The sequence below is a fragment of the Doryrhamphus excisus genome, linkage group LG12, assembly GCF_037039965.1.
Source record: "Doryrhamphus excisus strain RoL-2023G ecotype Guam linkage group LG12, RoL_Dexc_Guam_v1.1, whole genome shotgun sequence".
Classification (NCBI taxonomy): domain Eukaryota; kingdom Metazoa; phylum Chordata; class Actinopteri; order Syngnathiformes; family Syngnathidae; genus Doryrhamphus; species Doryrhamphus excisus.
The window spans coordinates 19,277,358-19,300,000 of record NC_136368.1 but is presented as its reverse complement, the minus strand read 5'-3'; the positions used below and the strand labels follow the sequence as shown (position 1 = coordinate 19,300,000).

Here is a 22,643-nt window from a genome sequence, read left to right as displayed (position 1 = left end):
CACGTGCCTGGAACACGTTTAGAAAGGCATCGCAGGAAGATATCGACCCTGCGTCACACGTGCACACACGCACAAAAATCAGTCAGTCAGCATATGCTGTGGAGATGCAAAGACAAATCAGTGCTGTGGTGTGTTTTTTTTTTTTTTACAGACTCACATGGGTTGGCTCCATCGGCGACAATCAGCATGCGCAGGGAGCTCAAACTGATGTCTTTCTGGTCCCGTTGCGCTAAAAGAGACCAGTGCATGTCTCTCGACTTCACCACCGCAACCCGTGCTGTGCAGCAGAGACAAAGACAGGACAGTCGATGACACGGACTGAGAAGAAAATCTCTTGGGTTTGTTTGTTACAGTATAAAAAACCCGTTTATTACCTTCTAAATTATTTTTTTACACTGTTAGAGCCTTGTAGACATGAACTAACACCCCTATAGTTACCAGTGCAATTGTATTACTCAATATAGTGGACATAATAAGAGTAAATATAAAACTTGTGCTTGTATATTAATTCATTCATTCATTCATTTTCTACCGCTTTTCCTCACGAGGGTGGCGGGGGGTGCTGGAGCCTATCCCAGCTGTTTTCGGACGAGAGAAGCGGGGTACACCCTGGACTGGTGGCCAGCCAATCACAGGGCACATATAGACAAACAACCATTCACACTCACATTATTTTTTACACTGTTAGAGCCTTGTAGACATGAACTAACACCCCTATAGTTACCAGTGCAATTGTATTACTCAATATAGTGGACATAATAAGAGTAAATATAAAACTTGTGCTTGTATATTAATTCATTCATTCATTCATTTTCTACCGCTTTTCCTCACGAGGGTTGCGGGGGGTGCTGGAGCCTATCCCAGCTGTTTTCGGGCGAGAGAAGCGGGGTACACCCTGGACTGGTGGCCAGCCAATCACAAGGCACATATAGACAAACAATCATTCACACTCACATTATTTTTTACACTGTTAGAGCCTTGTAGACATGAACTAACACCCCTATAGTTACCAGTATAATTGTATTACTCAATATAGTGGACATAATAAGAGTAAATATAAAACTTGTGCTTGTATATTAATTCATTCATTCATTCATTTTCTACCGCTTTTCCTCACGAGGGTTGCGGGGGGTGCTGGAGCCTATCCCAGCTGTTTTCGGGCGAGAGAAGCAGGGTACACCCTGGACTGGTGGCCAGCCAATCACAGGGCACGTATAGACAAACAACCATTCACAGTCACATTATTTTTTACACTGTTAGAGCCTTGTAGACATGAACTAACACCCCTATAGTTACCAGTGCAATTGTATTACTCAATATAGTGGACAAAATAGGAGTAAATAAGCCATTTAATACATGAATAAAAATTGTGCTTGTATATTCATACATTCATTCATTCATTTTCTACCGCTTTTCCTCACGAGGGTGGCGGGGGGTGCTGGAGCCTATCCCAGCTGTTTTCGGACGAGAGAAGCGGGGTACACCCTGGACTGGTGGCCAGCCAATCACAGGGCACATATAGACAAACAACCATTCACACTCACATTCATACCTATGGACAATTTGGAGTCGCTAATTAACCTAGCATGTTTTTGGAATGTGGGAGGAAACCGGAGTACCCGGAAAGAACCCACGCATGCACGGGGAGAACATGCAAACTCCACACAGAGGTGGCCGAGGGTGGAATTGAACCCTGGTCTCCTCGTGCTTGTAGATGTTACTGAAACCGACGCTCACCTTTGTATGCGTGAACCTTCTGTATCCACGAGAGGGGGTTGACTTTCATCAGGGAGTAAGGAATGCTGATCACATGCATCCGATTCATGACGCTCTGCAGGGTGGAATGACAGGCGTCGCATAAGAGATCATGTGTCTTAAATACATGAAGATTTAATCAGCTATAACTTTCACTCTGACCCTACCTGTCAGTCTTATCGACTGTATATAGTATGTCTATCATGCATAATAATGCATAAGGCTAAAAATAACCAATTAGCTAAAAATGTCATCCAATACTTCTCTACAAGAGAGGAGAAATATGATCTCAGGGAAGAAGTACATTTGAAACACTTCTATGCTAGGACTACGTTAAAAAGCCATAGCATTTCAGTATGCGGAATCAAACTATGGAATGGATTGAGTAAGGAAATCAAACAATGCACAACGATGAGCCAATTCAAGAAACAATACAAGCAGTTGATGTTTGCTAAATACAAGGATGAAGTGTCTTGAACCATAAATAAATAAAATTTGTAATTTTTTTAAATAAAAAAATAAAATAAAATTAAGTTTAAAAAAAATATTATAAAAAAATAAATTAAATTAAATAAAAAAATAAAAAAAATTATATTAGGAAAGCAGGAAGTGAACAAATGTAACAGTTACTGATTGTAAAAGTACCAGATGGAGGGGTAGGATTTAATAAGCTTTGCTTCTTCCTACTCCTTTTGGACATGTGGAACTGTGAACTGATTATGTGATGCATTCAATTGTAATCTGATGCATGTTCAAATGAAATCAAACCATTACCATTACCATTTATTTGAGGCGAAGACCCATTGTGAGAGGATGCACTGGTAGAAATGTATTTTTTATAAAACGTGCATTAATATATATATCAGTAGTGGTGGATATTAATATATTCTAATAAATTAATATTCATTATTGTGAATACCTCCTTGTGATATCACCTGGAATTATTTTAATTCCTGGGAAAAAAGGGTGTTTATTTGAAATGAGGGGTTTATTATTCTACACAGCATCTGTCCATATATGTCCATATATGTGTTTTGCAAAGTGAAACAATTACCATTACCATTACCATTACCATTACCATTACCGATCATACAACCTAATCTAAATGAGGTTTAAAGGGACTTACAGTGAGAACACCATGCCATAGACCTGCTTCTCTCTTGAAGTCCAGCACGTTGGTTATTGTCTCAGCTGTGAATCAGAAAGGACATTCTGATTTTTTTTCTCTCACAAACACAAGGACATAAATACCCACTAGTTTTGAGATGTTCTTGTAATAAAACTGACTACAAGGATAGGTGACCTAAAAAGTGTCAAGGGAAGAACAGATTGCTGCAGTTTCAAGTTATTTACAGCAAAACTGGGACAATCAGAGTGGAGAAGGAGAACGATGGAGCGTAAACTTTCTTTGAAAAAGGCTTCATCCATATTGTGATGCAATAAATTACAACTGAAGGCATCGATCCTTCAACGACGACCGACGAAACAAAAAAAACGGGTGGTGCACCTTCAGTGTAGCCACAGGCCTGTGTGAGAGCGTGACAGTGAGCAAGCATTGCCGAGTGGCTCACTGTGATCCCCATGGTGCTTCCCTCCTTGCTGGTTTTGTACTGCAGTTAAAACACATACAAACACAATTGCAGTTTGTTTTAAAACATTGTATTATATACATAATATCATCAAAAGAAAAAGAAATACATGGTTGATGGTCATTGACACCCACAATTCATCCCAAGCGGCATCTTGAAATTTTCTCATTTACAGTAGAATCAGCGATACGGGGCCCCGATTATGCAAAATCAAAATTTTTGATGATCTAACAATGATACACATTCCAAAAATTCAAATAACTCGACTCCAAAAGTTTACCAGTTATAGCATAGCATCATAGCATCAAGTCCGCAGTCCAGTGGAACCCTGCAAATGGCTTGTACAGTATTAGATTTAGGTCTGGGCTCAAGTGAAGGCATTCAAGTGAAGCCATTCTTTCATAAAGTTAAATAATAAATTAATAATTAATTTAATTTTTTTTCAAAGAGCACAGGAAACCTGTTTTAACATTATATTAGAGCCCTTTAGACAAGAATTAGCACCCCTACAATAATGTGTACATGCATATTACACAATATAGTACACATAATAACAGAAAACAAGCCATCTCAGACATAAATTACTGCGGTAAATGTGTGAAGCCATTCTTTCATAAATTTAATTTTTCACAGAGCACAGAAAACCTGTTTTAACATTATTAGAGCCCTTTAGACAAAAAATAGCATCCCTACAATAACGTGTACATGCATATTCATAAATGTAATTTTGTTCACAGTTAGAGCACAGGAAACCTATTTTAACATTATTAGAGCTCTTTAGACAAGAATTAGCACCCCTACAATAACGTGTACATGCATATTACCCAATATAGTAGACATAATAACAGAAAACAAGCCATCCTAGACATAAATTACTGCGGTAAATGTGTGAAGCCATTCTTACATGAATTTAATTTTTTCACAGTTAGAGCACAGGAAACCTGTTTTAACATTATTAGAGCCCTTTATACAAGAATTAGCACCCCTACAATAACGTGCACATGCATATTACCCAATATAGTACACATAATAACAGAAAACAAGCCATCCTAGACATAAATTACTGCGGTAAATGTGTGAAGCCATTCTTTCATAAATTTAATTTTTCACAGTTAGAGCACTGAAAACCTGTTTTAACATTTTTAGAGCCCTATAGACAAAAAATAGCACCCCTACAATAACGTGTACATGCATATTCATAAATGTGATTTTGTTCACAGTTAGAGCACAGGAAACCTATTTTAACATTATTAGAGCTCTTTAGACAAGAATTAGCACCCCTACAATAACGTGTACATGCATATTACCCAATATAGTAGATATAATAACAGAAAACAAGCCATCCTAGACATAAATTACTGCGGTAAATGTGTGAAGCCATTCTTACATGAATTTAATTTTTTCACAGTTAGAGCACAGGAAACCTGTTTTAACATTATTAGAGCCCTTTAGACAAGAATTAGCACCCCTACAATAACGTCTACATGCATATTACCCAATATAGTAGACATAACAGAAAACAAGCCATCTCAGACATAAATGACTGCGGTAAATGTGTGTTATTTCCTTTAAACTTAAATAGCCAAAAACTTACCACTTCCACACGGATAGGGAGGATAACTATTAACAGTTATTTAACCTTTACAATGAACATTAATCAAAACGTAATAATTTTTTCTGGGTACATGATACCATACAGCATCCATATCAAACTTGCGCGGGCCGCACTAACATTAAACTTTCATATCAAGGCGGGGGCCTCAAACTAGTGTCCTGCGGGCCACATTTGGCCCGCGGGCCGCGTGTTTGAGACCGCTGTATTATTTTAGTTCATTTATCCATTTGCATGCTTGAAAAAAGACAGTTTTCAACCACGACATACCATAATATATTAAATTATTTTGAAAAAATATGATAAAGAGAATGAAACCGCTAAATTCAAAGCAGGAAATGCTTTCAAAGCCTTTCACAAAAATTGCAGTACATGTTGAAAATGTTCTTAGACAACTGTTTGGACTCATGTTATAGTAACCGTACCTCGATGTAGGCCGCGTCTTTGCTGGCTTCACGTATTGAAGGGTGCCAGTCTTTCGGGGGCTTCACAACATGTTTCCCATCCGTCACAAACCACAGCAACCGGGGCCAACCTGAAGGGCGATAAAATCAGTTTAACAGTAAGGCTATTATTTTAATATTGAAAAGTACACAGTATTATATATATAAAAAAAAATAAAAGACTGTACCTTTAAATGTGGCTACCTCCCCTGTTTGCGCTTTGGGTAAACCTTTCTGACAAGCATCAGTGGTAAGAGCCAAAGTCACCCCACAGCTGCCAAGCAGAAAGCCAATTTGTTGACTTCCAGCATCCTGTGGGACAAAGTGAGACTGAAAAAAAAAAACAACTGCGGACACTATGATTAAAAGACACTGCAGAGTAGCAATTAATTAGGAATAAACTGAACGTCGTAGGAATAAACACCTGATCTGACTATTTGATCGACACCAAAAGACAACAAAAACAATAACAATCCTTTCACTTCGCTTCCATTTGTTATGGGAGCAGCTTCAGCAAACAGTATGCTTATAAAGGGCAATCAAGTACAAGCATTAATATTCAGCACGTGTACCACTTATGAGGGGGATTTGTTTCATCCGTGTGATGGATGCACAGGAGACGCCATTGCATCATAACGCTCTTGAAACTGATAACCGATAAAGCTGCTTGTACTGCGGTAATGCGACAAACAACAACTAAAATCAAGATGGTATTAGATACTAACACACGTTCAAGGATATTATACTGACTCTTAATTGCTAAGGGGGGGGGGGTAATATCGTAAAGCAATATCGTTCAACAGAGGCAAGTCAGTGTTTCCGTGCCAGATTAATGCTTCCTATAGGAGCTGTACAACTGAATCAACAGCACCTCTGCTGGACGCAGCCAAGTACTGCATTCAACTTTGCTTCAATCGCTTCAAGGAATAATCTTTGAGAAATCTTTGAGATATTGATATTGTGATTTTTTTTGGTTCGATATGATGTAAACACGGCTGCACGGTGGACGAGTGGTTAGCGCAGAGGCCTCACAGCTAGGAGACCCAAGTTCAATTCCACCCTCGGCCATCTCTGTGTGGAGTTTGCATGTTCTCCCCGTGCATGTGTGGGTTTTCTCCGGGTACTCCGGTTTCCTCCCACATTCCAAAAACATGCTAGGTTAATTGGCGACACGACTGTGAGGTCTGTGCGCTAACCACTAGACCGCCGTGCAGCCTGACCAAGTTTGTAACAAAGTGAAAGTACCTTGTTTATTATTATTTATGTATTTATTAGGCACGCAGGCCTCACAGCTGGGAGACCCGAGTTCAATTCCACCCTCGACCATCTCTGTGTGGAGTTAGCATGTTCTCCCCGTGTGCATGCGTGGGTTTTCTCCGGGTACTCCGGTTTCCTCCCACATTCCAATAAACATGCTAGGTTAATTAGCGACTCCAAATTGTCCATAGGTATGAATGTGAGTGTGAATGGTTGTTTGTCTATATGTGCCCTGTGATTGGCTGGCGACCAGTCCAGGGTGTACCCCGCCTCTCGGCCGAAGGCAGCTGGGATAGGCTCCAGCATCCCTGTGACCCTTGTGAGGAAAAAGCTGTAGAAAATGAATGAAAGAATGAATGATGTAAACACGGCTGCACGGTGTTCTAGTGGTTAGCGCACAGGCCTCACAGCTAGGAAACCCAAGTTCAATTCCACCTTCAGCCATCTCTGTGTGGAGTTTGCATGTTCTCCCCGTGTGCATGTGTGGGTTTTCTCCGGGTACTCCGGTTTCCTCCCACATTCCAATAAACATGCTAGGTTAATTAGCGACTCCAAATTGTCCATAGGTATGAATGTGAGTGTGAATGGTTGTTTGTCTATATGTGCCCTGTGATTGGCTGGCGACCAATCCAGGGTGTACTCCGCCTCTATGTCTCCCGAAGACAGCTGGGATAGGCTCCAGCATCCCCGTGACCCTTGTGAGGAAAAAGCTGTAGAAAATGAATGAAAGAATGAATGATGTAAACACGGCTGCACGGTGTCCTAGTGGTTAGCGCACAGGCCTCACAGCTAGGAAACCCAAGTTCAATTCCACCTTCGGCCATCTCTGTGTGGAGTTTGCATGTTCTCCCCGTCTCTCCCACATTCCAAAAACATGCTAGGTTAATTAGCGACTCCAAATTGTCCATTGTCTGCCAATTGGTGTTGCATTTACCTTCTTGGTCAGCGGCACTTCAATGGGTACAGGCACCAATTCCGCCAGCAGACAACCATAGAAAGCAACCATGAACATTACTGGATCGCTGTTGGGGAACACAAGCGCTACCTGCAAAAATAACGACCGCTACCGGTTATTGAGCTAACACCAAACATGGGATTCTGGGTATGGGTACTTACCCTATCTCCAGGCATAAGCAAGGGCTCATTTCTAGTGCTCAGCTTGTTGAGAAGGGTATAGGCCAGTTTCTGACAGCGGGTCCATAATTTCCCTGCAATGGTTAACCGTAATATAACGCTTATTTGGATGTCAAAACACATAAAACATGCAATGCACCGTGAAGGCGTGGTACCTACCATAGGTGAGAGTGTAAACAGGCTTGCCGGCATTATCAAGTGCTGTCAGACAGGGGCTCTTAGGCTGGGTGGTGCCCCATCGTTGTAAAGCGGCTATCAACGAGGGGGGCCAGTTACTGACCACACCAAGAGGTCCCCCTTCAAGGGGATTCATCTGCTGGCCTTCTGGTTTTGGCTGGTTTGGATCTGGCTGCTGGACTAAATTTAAACAAGAAAAAAAGCATGTAAAAAAATGTTAATAGGTAAACATTTACTGTATGTAGCACAACATTAGCATCGTATATTCCAAAAAAAAAAAAGCCCTGCTTATCAGTCCATAAAAATGTTCCTTCAAACTCTCCTGTCTCCTGTAACATTAATGTTCCCCTCTGATTTCGGATCATTTACAATAAAAGTGACTACAAATGAATGATGTAGTAGAACAGGGGTCTCAAACTAAAAAAAATATTTTTGACCAAAAATCTGCAAATCGAGCTGCACGGTGATTCAGTGGTTAGCGTGCAGACCTCACAGCAAGGAGACGACCAGGGTTCAATTCCACCCTCCGCCATCTCTGTGTGGAGTTTGCATGTCCGGGTACTCCGGTTTCCTCCCACATTCCAAAAAAACATGCTAGGCTAATTAGCGACTCCAAATTGTCCATAAGTATGAATGTGAGTGTGAATGGTTGTTTGTCTATATGTGCCCTGTGATTGGCTGGCCACCAGTCCAGGGTGTACCCCGCCTCTCGTTTGAAGACAGCTGGGGTAGGCTCCAGCACCCCCGTGACCCTCGTGAGGAAATGCGGTAGAAAATGAATGAATGAATGAATGACTCGACAACAGCGCGCAGATCTCACAGCCAGGAGACCCGGGTTCAATTCCACTTTCGGCTATCTCTGTGTGGAGTTTGCATGTTCTCCCCGTGCATGCGTGGGTTTTCTCCGGGTACTCCGGTTTCCTCCCACATTCCAAAAAACATGCTAGGCTAATTAGCGACTCCAAATTGTCCATAGGTATGAATGTGAGTGTGAATGGTTGTTTGTCTATATGTGCCCTGTGATTGGCTGGCCACCAGTCCAGGGTGTACCCCGCCTCTTGTCCAAAGACAGCTGGGATAGGCTCCAGCACCCCCGAATCTGCAAATGCTTAATCGTGCATTCAGTAATAAAAATACAACCCAACACAAATATACCCTCCACCACTAGGGGGCGACAGCACTGCAGCATCCTAGTCACCACCTTAACAGCCTATCCCATCACTCTGTGCAGCAATTTTGTGTGAGTGTTTTACAAGGCAGTGTTAAATCAGTGATTTATACATCTGTCTCTCTCTTAGAGGGGAGGCTCAGATGGGGATTGCTCCAGTGGTGAAATAGTGGGGACGGAGAAAAAGGCTAGGAGATTAAAAGTGAGCCATAGTCAATGTCCTTATCATTGTACAAGCTTTCCTTTGGATTCAATTTGGAAATTTCCTTCGTAGAAATGTTCTTCAAATTCAAAACTGTTTAAAGGAGATAAAATACTATCAGAAAATGTTTCTGTGCATATATACCACACAGACCTCAGGTAGGGAAGCTTTACAATGACCTGCTGATGTGTCACTAATCCTGCTGTGTTTTCATTTGCACACTATTTATTCAGCCTGGAAAGAGTACCACCCAAAAGCCACCATGGGCTGCTGAGGAATGGAGGAATTCTTCAAAAAAAAAAAAAAAAAAAAAAAAAAAAAAACCCTTCCACAATGTGTGTCTGTGTGTATCTTTGGATCAGCTCGACTGGTACACTCCCTGAGTACACCTAGTGGGATTTGCACCATACTGGGGACAAAAAAAAGAACAAAAAAAACGCAACAATTGCTGATCTACAAGTATACTTGGACAGTTTATTTGTGAGGCGTGGTAATGGGATTTGGTCGGTAAAGAGCTGAACTCAGGCAAAGTGAAAAAATGACATCCAGCTAAATCACACAGTAAGGAAAATATATTATTTCTAGCCCGTTCATATCTTCCATAAGGAACCGGTCATGATGTGCTATACATATCACTATATTGACACTTACTATGGTACCCATTATGTTATTGGATGCTCATATCACCTTGTACTTCGGTACGGAACAAAAATAAAATAAAATAAAAATAATAAAAATTAATAAAATATTTTTTTAGGAAAGCAGGAAGTGAATAAATGTAACAGTTACTGATTCTAAAAGTACCAGATGGACCTCGTACTTCGGTATGTGACAAAAAAATTAAAATTAAATAAAATAAAAATAATAAAAATTAATTTTTTTTTATTATATTAGGAAAGCAGGAAGTGAATAAATGTAACAGTTACTGATTCCAAAAGTACCAGATGGACCTCGTACTTCGGTACGTGACAAAAAAAAATTAAATAAAATAAAAATAATAAAAATTAATAAAATATTTTTCTATTATATTAGGAAAGCAGGAAGTGAACAAATGTAACAGTTACTGATTGTAAAAGTACCAGATGGACCTCGTGAACAAATTAATGTCCCAAAGACAGTTGGGGTAGGCTCCAGCATGCCCGCGACCCTCGTGAGGATAAGTGGTATAGAAAATGAATGAATAGATGGATGTTTCTAGCATTAGCATCTTTTTTTGACTTTTTATGACCCGACAACACATGCTACCTAAACCAAAAGGACTTCAATAGAACAGCAAAGACCAGAATGTACAGTATGAGCAGTCACATCGGGACTTTACTCATATGTTACGTTGGCACGTAATATGCATCTTCGCAAACCAGCCAACATGAACGAAAAGAATATCACTTTGCCTTTGTGGAGGTAATAACTAGCCGATACTAATGGATGATAAAAAAAAAAAAAAACAAGTGAGTGCCGTATGTTCATGTTAAGGACTTTCAGTCCAGCTTACCATCCAAAAGCTCTTCAAAGTCGTCGACAAAGAACTCTCGCAAAGGCGGTCGTTTCGGTCTTTTCAGAGTGTTGAGCAGCTGCTGGATTTTGGAGGAGACACGGCTGTTGACCGGAACACCTACACAATGAGATGGAAGGGATGAAAAGAAACAAGACATAAAGGAGGAGCATGGACAGGAAACGAAGGTTAAAAAAAAAAAAAACAGCAGCAGAAGATGATGTGAAGGATTAAATCAGACATGCAGCAGATCAATTGAGAAATTAATGAGAAAAAAAGAGATGAGTGAGGGGAGAAAAAAAAACACCAAAGGTCAGTATTGTGTTTCAGGGTAAACATTAAGCCTTTCAATTTGTGAAAAGACAACAAAACAGCATACAATGAGGTCATAAGTTAGTATTTTGGGTCAGAAAACTCAGATAACCTTTAAAAAAAAAAAAAGCTAAGGAGGATCCGGCTGCTGCCTAGCAACAAAGATGTCTCCTCAGCAGCATATTCGGCTTGCGGTGTCTCATTAGGCTCACAGTGAGCGGCCTCAACTAATGCAAAGTCAAGTCAACTGCTCATTACACATCTTTGAATATACCCAACCATACATCATTATCCACCATGAATCATAAAAGTATTGCTTGGAAAATGGACATAAATAATGGAAGTCCCTTTTCTCATATTGTTACTTTTTTGTCTATTTGTCACATACCACAAGTATGACATGTTTCACTTATGTGTACACGCCGATACTCGCTGCACAGTATCGTCTCAGTTCAGTGCTACTTCAATTCAAGACAGAAACAACTGGGAAAACTAAGCTGCATTGAATGCATCAGTCACAAATAACAACAATGGAGGAAACACTTCTGTACAATTTTACAAAAATGTTCTCACGTTTTGCCAAATTTGGACTGTTGGTGTGCATCCCTCAGTACCCTCCTCACCAACAAGAGTATTCAATAACGAGTAATGTTACTGTATTACATTATTTTCTACATATTCTATGTTAATAATTTGGGTGTCAAATGAATAAATTGGATTTACATTATTTGTGATGGGGAAAAAATTGCTTCGGTTTTCATACATTGTAGTTTTTTTAGACCAAAATAATAACAAAAACAGAGGAACTACTGTACCATATGATGCCAAGCACCAAACTGTGTTTTTTACCATTTCTAATTGAGCTGGGATAGGCTCCAGCACCCCCGCGACCCTTGTGAGGAAAAGCGGTAGAAAATGAATGAATATACAAGCACAAGTTTTATTCATGTATTAAATGGCTTATTTACTCTTATTTTGTCCACTATATTAATACAATTGTGCTGGTAACTATAGGGGTGTTAGTTCATGTCTACAAGGCTCTAAACAGTGTAAAAAAATTTTTAGAAGGTAATAAACGGGTTTTTCCGGGTACTCCGTTTCCTCCCACATTCCAAAAACATGCTAGGTTAATTAGCGACTCCAAATTGTCCATAGGTATGAATGTGAGTGTGAATGGTTGTTTGTCTATATGTGCCCTTTGATTGACTGGCGACCAGTCCACAATACAATAATACAATAATAATAATAATAATAATAACAGGGGAAAACAAGATCTTGCAAATTGAATACAAACGTAAATAATGGAAAGTTATATTTTGATTGATGTAAGAAATGCACTGTAATGTTTCATATATTTGCTCAAATAAAAAAACAAAAAACAAAAAGAGTACCTGGCGTAAACGTGGCTTTTATCAGCTACTAAGAACATCTTTCCCTCAGTGTGAATTCATACTGAGTTGAGGTGGCGCTCAAACGCCAGACATTCCAGCCACAGGAGACAAGAGGCCACAGCTGCTTCACACAGCTTTGCCTGATGCGTTGTTCTATAATAAGGCTGCCTCAGACAGCCTGCTCGTATAAAAGGCGTACACATATGTGACGGGCAGTGCAGGACCTGATGTTCCAATTAGACACAGATGACAACATCTGAGTGCTTTAAGTCCCATCCACTCAAGAGCTAGGATTTATTAGCACTACTAGTGCATGAGAACAGCGCCAGTTTGGGCAGGCGGTGATATGTTAACTTATATTACAAATGGAATATTGACGGATGCACGGCAGTCGAGTGGTTAGCGCGCAGACCTCACCGCTAGTGTTCAATTCCACTCTCAGCCATCTCTGTGTGGAGTTTATATGTCCGGGTACTCCGGTTTCCTCCCACATTCCAAAAACATGCTAGGTTAATTAGCGACTCCAAATTGTACATAGGTATGAATGTGAGTGTGAATGGTTGTTTGTCTATATGTGCCCTGTGATTGGCTGGCCACCAGTCCAGGGTGTACCCCGAGTTCACTATGGAATAATGGTTGCTGGCTATTTCTGGGAAGGTTCACCACTGTTCCATTTTTTTACCACTTGTGGATAAATCTCTCACTATGGTTTGCTGGAGTCCCACAATTTTCGAAATGGCTACAACTTTAGAAAAGAGACACGAGTTCAATTCCACCCTCGGCCATCTCTGTGTGGAGTTTGCATGTTCTCCCCGTGCATGCGTGGGTTTTTTCCGGGTACTCCGGTTTCCTCCCACATTCCAAAAACATGCTAGGTTAATTAGCGACTCCAAATTGTCCATAGGTATGAATGTGAGTGTGAATGGTTGTTTGTCTATATGTGCCCTGTGATTGGCTGGCCAACAGTCCAGGGTGCCCGAAGACAGCTGGGATAGGCTCCAGTATGCCCGCAACTCTCGTGAAGATAAGCGGTAGAAAATGAATTAATGAATGAATAATACTACATACAAATACCTACGGCCTGCACGGCGACCGAGTGGTTAGCACACAGGCCTCACAGCTAGGACACCCGGGTTCAATTCAACCCTCGGCCATCTCTGTGTGGAGTTTGCATGTTCCCCCCGTGCATGCGTGGGTTTTTTCCGGGTACTCCGGTTTCCTCCCACATTCCAAAAACATGTTAGGTTAATTAGCGACTCCAAATTGTCCATAGGTATGAATGTGAGTGTGAATGGTTGTTTGTCTATATGTGCCCTGTGATTGGCTGGCCACCAGTTCAGGGTGTACAACGCGTCTCGCCCAAAGACAGCTGGGATAGGCTCCAGCACCCCCCAGCAGTCGAGTGGTTAGCGCGCAGACCTCACCGCTAGGAGACCAGAGTTCAATCCCACGCTCTGTGTTGAGTTTGATTTAAGGATCGTCCGATATAACTGGTCGATATTTGCGTTCTTTGGAAATGACCAGAGATGCAGCAGAGGTTGATACTGGAAACCACTTCCACACCTCCGTGGTGAATGTTAGACACCTTGCAAGACTCTACCTTCTTTCTTCCTCACAGGTGCTCACAGGTGGAGATGACATACTTGTCAACTCCAGCACCTTCACCCTCCTCAGCACGGCATTTGTCTTCTTGGAGGTAAATTTGGCTCCGTATGGTGGAAAAGTGAAGAAAGTCTTCTTCAGGTGAAAGTACATGTATACTGCTATACACGCAGTACACTGACTATTCTCGATTTGAATTTCTTTTACACGGTATGCATAAATGACACAAAGCACCTTCTGTTGGACCCGTGTCAAGGAAACACCAAAAAACAGGAAGTAGCCATGCTAGTATTGACAGTCAACAGCAACATAGGTTAGCCTTATAGATTCACACCACCACAAACACTAATGCATTCTTGTTCCGGGCAAGACCGTCAACAACACAAACAACGTCAAACAGATGGAATTTTATTTCTGCAAACATGGAAGGGAATGCAACACCTGACAGCAGAGGTGCGGGCAAAGAGGCACATGCACAAAACAAATGCACAGGCTGCCACAAAGCAACAGTAACAATACAATAATAAATACCATTCATCAAAGTGAGGGATCCCTCACCTCTCCACTCACAGCCTGGAGGAGAAACAAACAAGAATGTCAAAGGACATCATTCTCCTTGAATGCAGGTATTCCTAAAATACTTAGTACTGGAGTTCTTAGAGTGGTATAAAAAATTATCTGAACATTTTGGAATTTCTCACATTTCTGCATAAAATCACCATCAAATCTTTGTCAAAATCACACAGATGAAAAAAACAGTATCTGCTTTAACTAAAACCACCCAAACATTTGTAGGTTTTCTCACACAGATGAAAAAACAGTATCTGCTTTAACTAAAACCACCCAAACATTTGTAGGTTTTCTCACACAGATGAAAAAACAGTATCTGCTTTAACTAAAACCACCCAAACATTCGTAGGTTTTCTCACCCAGATGAAAAAAACAGTGTCTGCTTTAACTAAAACTTGAACCCAGTTGAGATGCTGTGGCATGACCTCAAGACAGCGATTCACGCCAGACATCCCAGGTATTCCTAAAATACTTAGTACTGGAGTACTTACGGTGGTATGACAAATAATCTGAACCTTTTGGAATTTCTCATATTTCTGCATAAAATCACCAACAAATGTGATCTGATCTTTCTCAAAATCACACAGATGAAAAAACAGTGTCTGCTTTAACTAAAACCACCCAAACATTTGTAGGTTTTCTCACACAGATGAAAAAAACAGTGTCTGCTTTAACTAAAACCACCCAAACATTTGTAGGTTTTCTCACCCAGATGAAAAAAACAGTGTCTGCTTTAACTAAAACCGCCCAAACATTTGTAGGTTTTCATATTTTAATGAGGATAGCATGCAAACAATGACAGAATGGGGAGGAATAAGTAACTGAACTTTAACATTTAATGTTTTGTGGCCCGCCCTTTGGCAGTAATAACTTCAACCAGACACTTCCTGTAGCTGCAGATCAGTCTGGCACATCGATCAGGACTAATCTTTGGGTGGTTTTAGTTAAAGCAGACACTATATTTTCATCTGTGTGAAAAAACCTACAAATGTTTGGGTGGTTTTAGTTAAAGCAGACACTGTTTTTTCATCTGTGTGATTTTGACAATCACAATTTTTATGCAGAAATGTGAGAAATTCCAAAAGGTTCAGACACTTTTTCATACCATTCAACTTCAACTTCCTTTAACTCAGGTCTTGATGTTCTTCAGATAGCAAACAATCTGATTTAACGTTAGTAAGCAAAATCCAGACATTTAAAAACACAGACCTGCGAAGCCTGACGAAATATTATGAGTGGTTGGGGTTGTAATTGTATTTCTACAAAGTGCCACGGGCTAATAAAAAACAAGGCATGGGAAACAATGGCCCCTAGGCCGCACTTTGGACACCCCTGCTTTAAAAATGCCTTACATTTTCATGGCAAATGTTGATTCAAAATTGTAATAACATTCCTTTTGGATTCATTCACTTTAAAACTTAAAGCTAACTTACTGAAAGTGTGGCTAAACATATGTCAATATAGCATTTTCAGCACACATTTGCAGAGTGTGTCATTACAGACATTTCCACAGTGGCAACTTTGGCACAATTGGAAAAGAAAAAAAAATCGAAGGACGACGCCCGCCTTTATGGATGTCAAACTCATTTAAAACCAATTTTATCTCAATGGATGTTTCATAACGCTGTCCTTGCGATCCTGAGGTCTGCGCTGGCGGCATTTGATGATGAATGGTGCTCAAAAGCTGTTTTATAACTCATAACCAACATAGCAAACACCTACCCGCCGCTGATTAAAATGTTTTGAGATTCCAGAATCATCATGGTTATATTGTATTATACATGTATTATATCCACTAGCGATGAATGAAACAAGATATTCTTTTATCAGAGAGCAACCACTAAGACAGACAATTTGGAGTGGAGACAAGGAGAAACATGTTACCATGGCAACACAAGAGGGTCAGCCAGCAGCTTGGGCCAGTCTGACGGGCAGACTGACTGAAGAGAAAAACAGAGGGACACACAGCAGGGGGGGTGGGGGGGGGTAGTACGGCAAACCGGAGAGGTGTGTGCTATGGATGCGGGATGGACACTCACCATCTGCTGTCTCCATGATGCTGGTGTGGTGGTTGTAGCCACGAGAGACACCCCGCACCGAGGCAACGTGGGACTGTTCCACGTGAAGCGAGGAGCGCTCCGAGAGGCCCGTTACGTCGGGAGGAGCTATGTGGTTATCTACGGTGGGCAGAGTCAAAAGGGCAAAAGTTTGAGAACTAGCACTTTTATATAAATTATGAACTATATATGAAATAACCGGATGAACATACTGCTTAACATCTTTTTACACTTGTAAGAACTCATTCATTCATTTTTTTACCGCTTATCCTAACAAGGGTCACGGGGTGCTAGAGCCTATCCCAGCTGTCTTCGGGCGAGAGGCGGGGTACACCCTGGACTGGTGGCCACCAGCCAATCACAGGGCACATATAGACAAACAACCATTCACACTCACATTCATACCTATGGACAATTTGGAGTCGCTAATTAACCTAGCATGTTTTTGGAATGTGGGAGGAAACCGGAGTACCCGGAGAAAACCCACGCATGCACGGTGTGAGAACATGCAAACTCCACACAGAGATGCCCGAGGGTGGAATCGAACTTGGGTCTCCTAGCTGTGAGGCCTGCAAGCTAACCACTCGACCACCGTGCAGCCTAAATATAAGACATTCATTAGTTACATTGGGATGATAAAGTATGTAGTATTCTACACTGGTTAGTGTGGTCCCCAGCGCCCCCACTCAGCCCCCCCCACACCCGAACACATTTACAGCAACGTAGTCTTATTTCATGTCATTATGTCTCCTATACCAGTGTAGTGTACGACTACGGAATAACAAAAGCATCAACTGTGATGTCTCGTGTGCGTCACTGACCTAGGTGGGTGTGCGCCATAAGGTCAGACAGTGCATTAGCTTTGGTGTTGGCGTTGAGGCCGCTGTGGGCGGTGCTGTTGGCGGTGGTGGCGGCGGTGGTGATGGATCTCCCTCCCGGGTGGGACGAGGTTGATGATGCGGAAGACGAGGTGGACGAACCCTGGATGACCCGGTTAAACCAGTGCTCCACGGCCTGGTGGCTGTGGCTCTGGTAGGGTGTGGAGTTGGCGAGATGTCCCCTTCGGCGCAGCGAGCCCTCGTCTTCCGACGCTGAGGAGGTGTCTGTGTTTGACAGGTCAAAGTAGAAGAGCGTCACAACAAAAGGACGTCAGCAGAGAAAAGGATGACGCTGTGGAAGTGGATGACTTGAACGGAATTGAGTATTCATTTCGAGTTTAAATAAAACTATACGATGATGTGAAAACTGTCTTCATGTTGGATGGCTGATTAACTGTTACTTATCTTGTGGCGTCCATTTTGTCATTGATTGTATTTGCTGTGTATCTGTGTTGCTTACCATTGAAGTATTTGTACTACTGCGGCTGGTATTAGAAATCCCTTGACATGTATAAATATTAATAAATGTGGAGGTATCACTCGGAAGAAAGGAAAAAATGGGGTGGGATTGAATTAGTTTTACTTCTTCCCACTCCATTTCGAGTTTTCAATGTATAATATAACATAATAAAATATAATAAAATATATATTTAATAAAATAAAATATAATATTTACAATAAAATAAAATAAAATAAAATAAAATAAAATAAAATAAAATAAAATAAAATAAAATAAAATAAAATAAAATAAAATATGGGCTGCACAGTGGAAGAGTGGTTAGCACGCAGACCTCACAGCTAGGAGACCAGGGTTCAATTCCACCCTCGGCCATCTCTGTATGGAGTTTGCATGTTCTCCCCGTGCATGCGTGGGTTTTCTCCGGGTACTCCGGTTTCCTCCCACATTCCAAAAACATGCTAGGTTAATTAGCCACTCCAAATTGTCCATAGGTATGAATGTGAGTGTGAATGGTTGTTTGGATAGGCTCCGGCATCCCTGCGAGAAAATGAATGAATGAATGATGTAAACAAGGGAAAATTTTACATTACGTCAGATTCATTCATTCATTCATTCATTTTCTACAGCTTATCCTCACGAGGGTCGCGGGGGTTGCTGGAGCCTATCCCAGCTGTCTTTGGGCGAGACTGGTGGCCCCACATTCATACCTATGGACAATTTGGAGTCGCTAATTAACCTAGCATGTTTAAAAAAAGGAAAAAAAATAAATGAAAGACACCTTGGAAGCAGCTGGGATAGGCTCCAGCACCCCCGCGACCCTTGCGAATGAATAATATAATATATATTATTTCTTCTTGCTCAAGACTGTTGTGGTCTTGATTGTGCTGATTTGTGTGTATCTTGTATGTTTGCATTTCATTTTTTTTGTGTGTTTTTTTTTGCTCGAAATAAAATGACAAACAAGCTTTAAAAGTGATCACATTAAATGTGTCTGTAACGTGCCAATCAATGCGTGTTTATTTGAACATGATCATAAGCAGAGGTTGCCACAAAAACATTAAAAAGGCAAGCATGGGTCCCACTTGAATTTATCATAAAGAAAATAAAAGTCTCTTACTTCCATCTCTAGTATATTTATATTTATGACCAGCACGTTGTTCCGTCGTCCAAACAAATAAACATTCACACGTTTAATTGGCCGAGTTCACCACTTACAGAGCATAACGCTACAAATAAAAGCTCCCGACTGAAAAGCACACTGACCTGCCGCATTGCCTTAAAGTTCAAGTTGGATTGTAAAGCTTTGGGGGTTTTGGTTCTAACAAGACCATATTTCATGTGTCGACAAGCGGCGGACTCAAAAGGGATTGCTTTACATTTAATAATCTGTTTGGTATTTCTGTGCTCATCTCTTCCACAGTATATCTCACTTGCTGCGGTAACCATGGCAAAGTGAAACAGAAGAACATCGCCAGGGTCAGACAGTGAGAAGAGAGTTGAAACTGTATATGTGTGTATATTATATATACATATACACACATATGGGTCTATCGCTTTTTCATCACTATTGGTGCTACTTTGACAAAAAGAAAGAAGATGTGAGATATTTGTGTTTTATTATTATATGACTGGCAACATAAAAGCAGGTCTTCAATCTAACAGTGGTGGCATTTTGCCTCAGTTTGTCAATAGTATACATGGACCCAAATATTCCAATTGCATTTGGTTTATTTGCTCAAACGGAAAGAATTGAACAGGGATTGAATATTCCCGGGGCGGCACGGCGGTGAAGTGGTTAGCGCGCTAACTCACATTCATACCTATGGACAATTTTGGAGTCGCCAATTACCCGGAGAAAACCCACGCTCCAAACTCCACACAGAGATGGCCGAGGGTGGAATTGAACTTGGGTCTCCTAGCTGTGAGGTCTGTGCGCTAACCACTAGACCGCCGTGCAGCCTGACCAAGTTTGTGTCAAAGTGAAAGTACCTTGTTTAGTTATTATTATTTGTGTATGTATTTATTAGGCATGCAGGCCTCACAGCTAGGAGACCAGGGTTCAATTCCACCCTCGGCCATCTCATAATAATAATCAGTAATAAATAAATAGAATAATAATATTAATAATAAAAAAAAACTTAAGAAACCACATATAGTTGGTGGGTAGACAAATTATTTTTTTCAGATTAAAATGAACAAAGCATTATTAGAGCCCTGTAGACATGACAAAACACGACTATAGTCACATTTATACTCTTTTTATTTACAACATATTGCGCAACTGCAGGGTCTTGAGACACATGCTAACTCGCAAACTAGAGAGCTAGCGACCTAAACGGTAGCCTTCAAGTTATTTCCTTTAAACTTAAATAGCCAAAAACTTACCACTTCCACACGGATAGGGAGGACAGTTATTTAACCTTTAACATGAACATTAATCAAACGTAATAATTTTTTCTGGGTACATGATACCATACTTGATACATATAAAAAAAAAAAATAGTGTACTGCGGGCCACATTTGGCCCGCGGGCCGCACGTTTGAGACCCCTGCTGTATAGGGTTCACCTTTTTTGACACAGAACGTGCGTCTGTAAAGTATACATTAGCAATATTTAATTGCAAATTTAAATAAAGCTATGGCTAAATGACGAACGTGCTTAACTGCTAGGTCTTGGAATTCTCAAACGAGATGCGGAATGCTCTTAATTGAAGGAATTTGTACTGCCAACATCGACACAGCACAAACGGGTTCAGAAAGAGGTAAAATGTTGACATTTGGCAGCAATGCTAACAATCTAATTATGCATCCAGTATGTGGGAAGACGTGCCTGGGAACACACGAGTGACAACCGGGTCCTTTATCATCCCAAAAGAATAGACACATTCTTCAAAATGAATATTTCTCTTCATTGGCAAATATTTTGTCGCGGAATCATGAATTATGGGAAAGTGTTAGCATCCTACACTGTAGTGCTCATTGGATGAAAAAAAGAAATGTAATAAGAATGTAAACAACAGCGTGTTTATTATGGAGCAAAAAGCCTCACCTGGTGGAGTGCATGCCTCAACGGAGGACTGAACTAACACGGATCGTCTCTTGGACGGCATGGGCATCTTTCGTTCTTTATATTTGGCCAAAGCTGCTTGGACGGCTTCTGTGTGCAGATCTAAGTGTCACACACAAACACACAAAAATACAATTTAGCTAAGAAGTCGGTATTCTAAACTATCACGCAGTACGCTGATATGATATGATTACCTGATCGGAAGCGCTCATCCCTGGTATTGGCGGCCCGAGACTTGTTGTGTTTGGATGCGGGAACAACAGCCTGGGAGGAAGCTTGGACACGACTGTCAATTTGCAGAGAGGGATCTACGCCTGCGGAGATAAAATATGAAAATCATGGAATACTATCAATATATACAGCCTTGAAGGTTGAATGAATACTCTATTATTAACCGAGCCTCGGTTACAAATGTCCGACTTTTACTAAGGTTTCAAGAGAAAGTAAATGCAAATGAGAAATAAAAACTAAAAAAAAAAGGGATTAAGTACAGCAATAAGTAAAAAAAAAAAGCCAGTCATCTATGCACAGTTCGGCTTTAAGCAGGCTGTGATGTATCCTTTAGCTCAGGGGTCTCAAACTCAATTTACCTGGGGTCCACTGGAGCTAGGGTCCAAAAAAAAAAAACGCATTTATAAAAAAAACAGAAAAATATCCAAACTTTTTCAGTGCTTTGGTTCCGATTTTCTACAATAAAACATTCCACTGTTCTTAAATATCTTCATTTTTATTTTTCTGCACAAAATAAGATGAAAAATAAATTAAAAAATCAAGAATAAAGAAAATCAATCAATCTGTAATAAATAAATAAATATAATAATAACAATAAAACGGCAAATAATAAAAACTTAAGAAACCACATATAGTTGGTGGGTAGACAAATTATTTTTTTCAGATTAAAATGAACAAAGTATTATTAGAGCCCTGTAGACATGACAAAACACGACTATAGTCACATTTATACTCTTTTTATTTACAACATATTGCGCAACTACAGGGTCTTGAGACACATGCTAACTCGAAAACTAGAGAGCTAGCGACCTAAACGGTAGCCTTCAAGTTATTTCCTTTCAACTTAAATAGCCATAAACTTACCACTTCCACACAGAGAGGGAGGATAACTATTAACAGTTATTTAACCTTTAACATGAACATTAATCAAACGTAATAATTTTTTTCTGGGTACATGATACCATACAGCATCCATATCAAAGTTACCACTTCCACACAGAGAGGGAGGATAACTATTAACAGTTATTTAACCTTTAACATGAACATTAATCAAACGTAATAATTTTTTTCTGGGTACATGATACCATACAGCATCCATATCAAACTTGCGCGGGCTGCACTAACATTAAACTTTCATATCAAGGCGGGGGCCTCAAACTAGTGTCCTGTGGGCCACATTTGGCTCGTGGGCCGCGTGTTTGAGACCCCTGCTTTAGCTAATACAGGCCTTCGTTAACTAATCTGT

At 40.6% G+C, this 22,643-nt stretch overlaps 1 protein-coding gene across 3 annotated transcripts in view; it reads right to left on the bottom strand.

The window, feature by feature from the left end:
* LOC131135421 (DIP2 acetate--CoA ligase A) overlaps positions 1-22,643 on the bottom strand; it is a 90,256-nt gene that overhangs the window by 16,744 nt on the left and 50,869 nt on the right. The window contains exons 3-18 of one of the 3 annotated variants that reach the window (XM_058081223.2): positions 21,361-21,480; positions 21,149-21,268; positions 17,583-17,864; positions 16,744-16,881; positions 14,666-14,707; positions 10,830-10,949; positions 7,950-8,147; positions 7,773-7,864; positions 7,591-7,701; positions 5,588-5,711; positions 5,382-5,491; positions 3,263-3,365; positions 2,882-2,946; positions 1,738-1,831; positions 158-277; positions 1-48 (exon numbers count right to left, since the gene is read on the bottom strand). The exon at positions 1-48 is cut by the window's left edge and continues 67 nt beyond it. In XM_058081223.2, coding sequence (XP_057937206.2) covers positions 1-48; positions 158-277; positions 1,738-1,831; positions 2,882-2,946; positions 3,263-3,365; positions 5,382-5,491; positions 5,588-5,711; positions 7,591-7,701; positions 7,773-7,864; positions 7,950-8,147; positions 10,830-10,949; positions 14,666-14,707; positions 16,744-16,881; positions 17,583-17,864; positions 21,149-21,268; positions 21,361-21,480 — 1,887 coding nt within the window. The remainder of the gene's footprint in view (positions 49-157; positions 278-1,737; positions 1,832-2,881; positions 2,947-3,262; positions 3,366-5,381; positions 5,492-5,587; positions 5,712-7,590; positions 7,702-7,772; positions 7,865-7,949; positions 8,148-10,829; positions 10,950-14,665; positions 14,708-16,743; positions 16,882-17,582; positions 17,865-21,148; positions 21,269-21,360; positions 21,481-22,643) is intronic. The other 2 variants (XM_078795480.1, XM_058081224.2) reach the window with 2 other exon arrangements.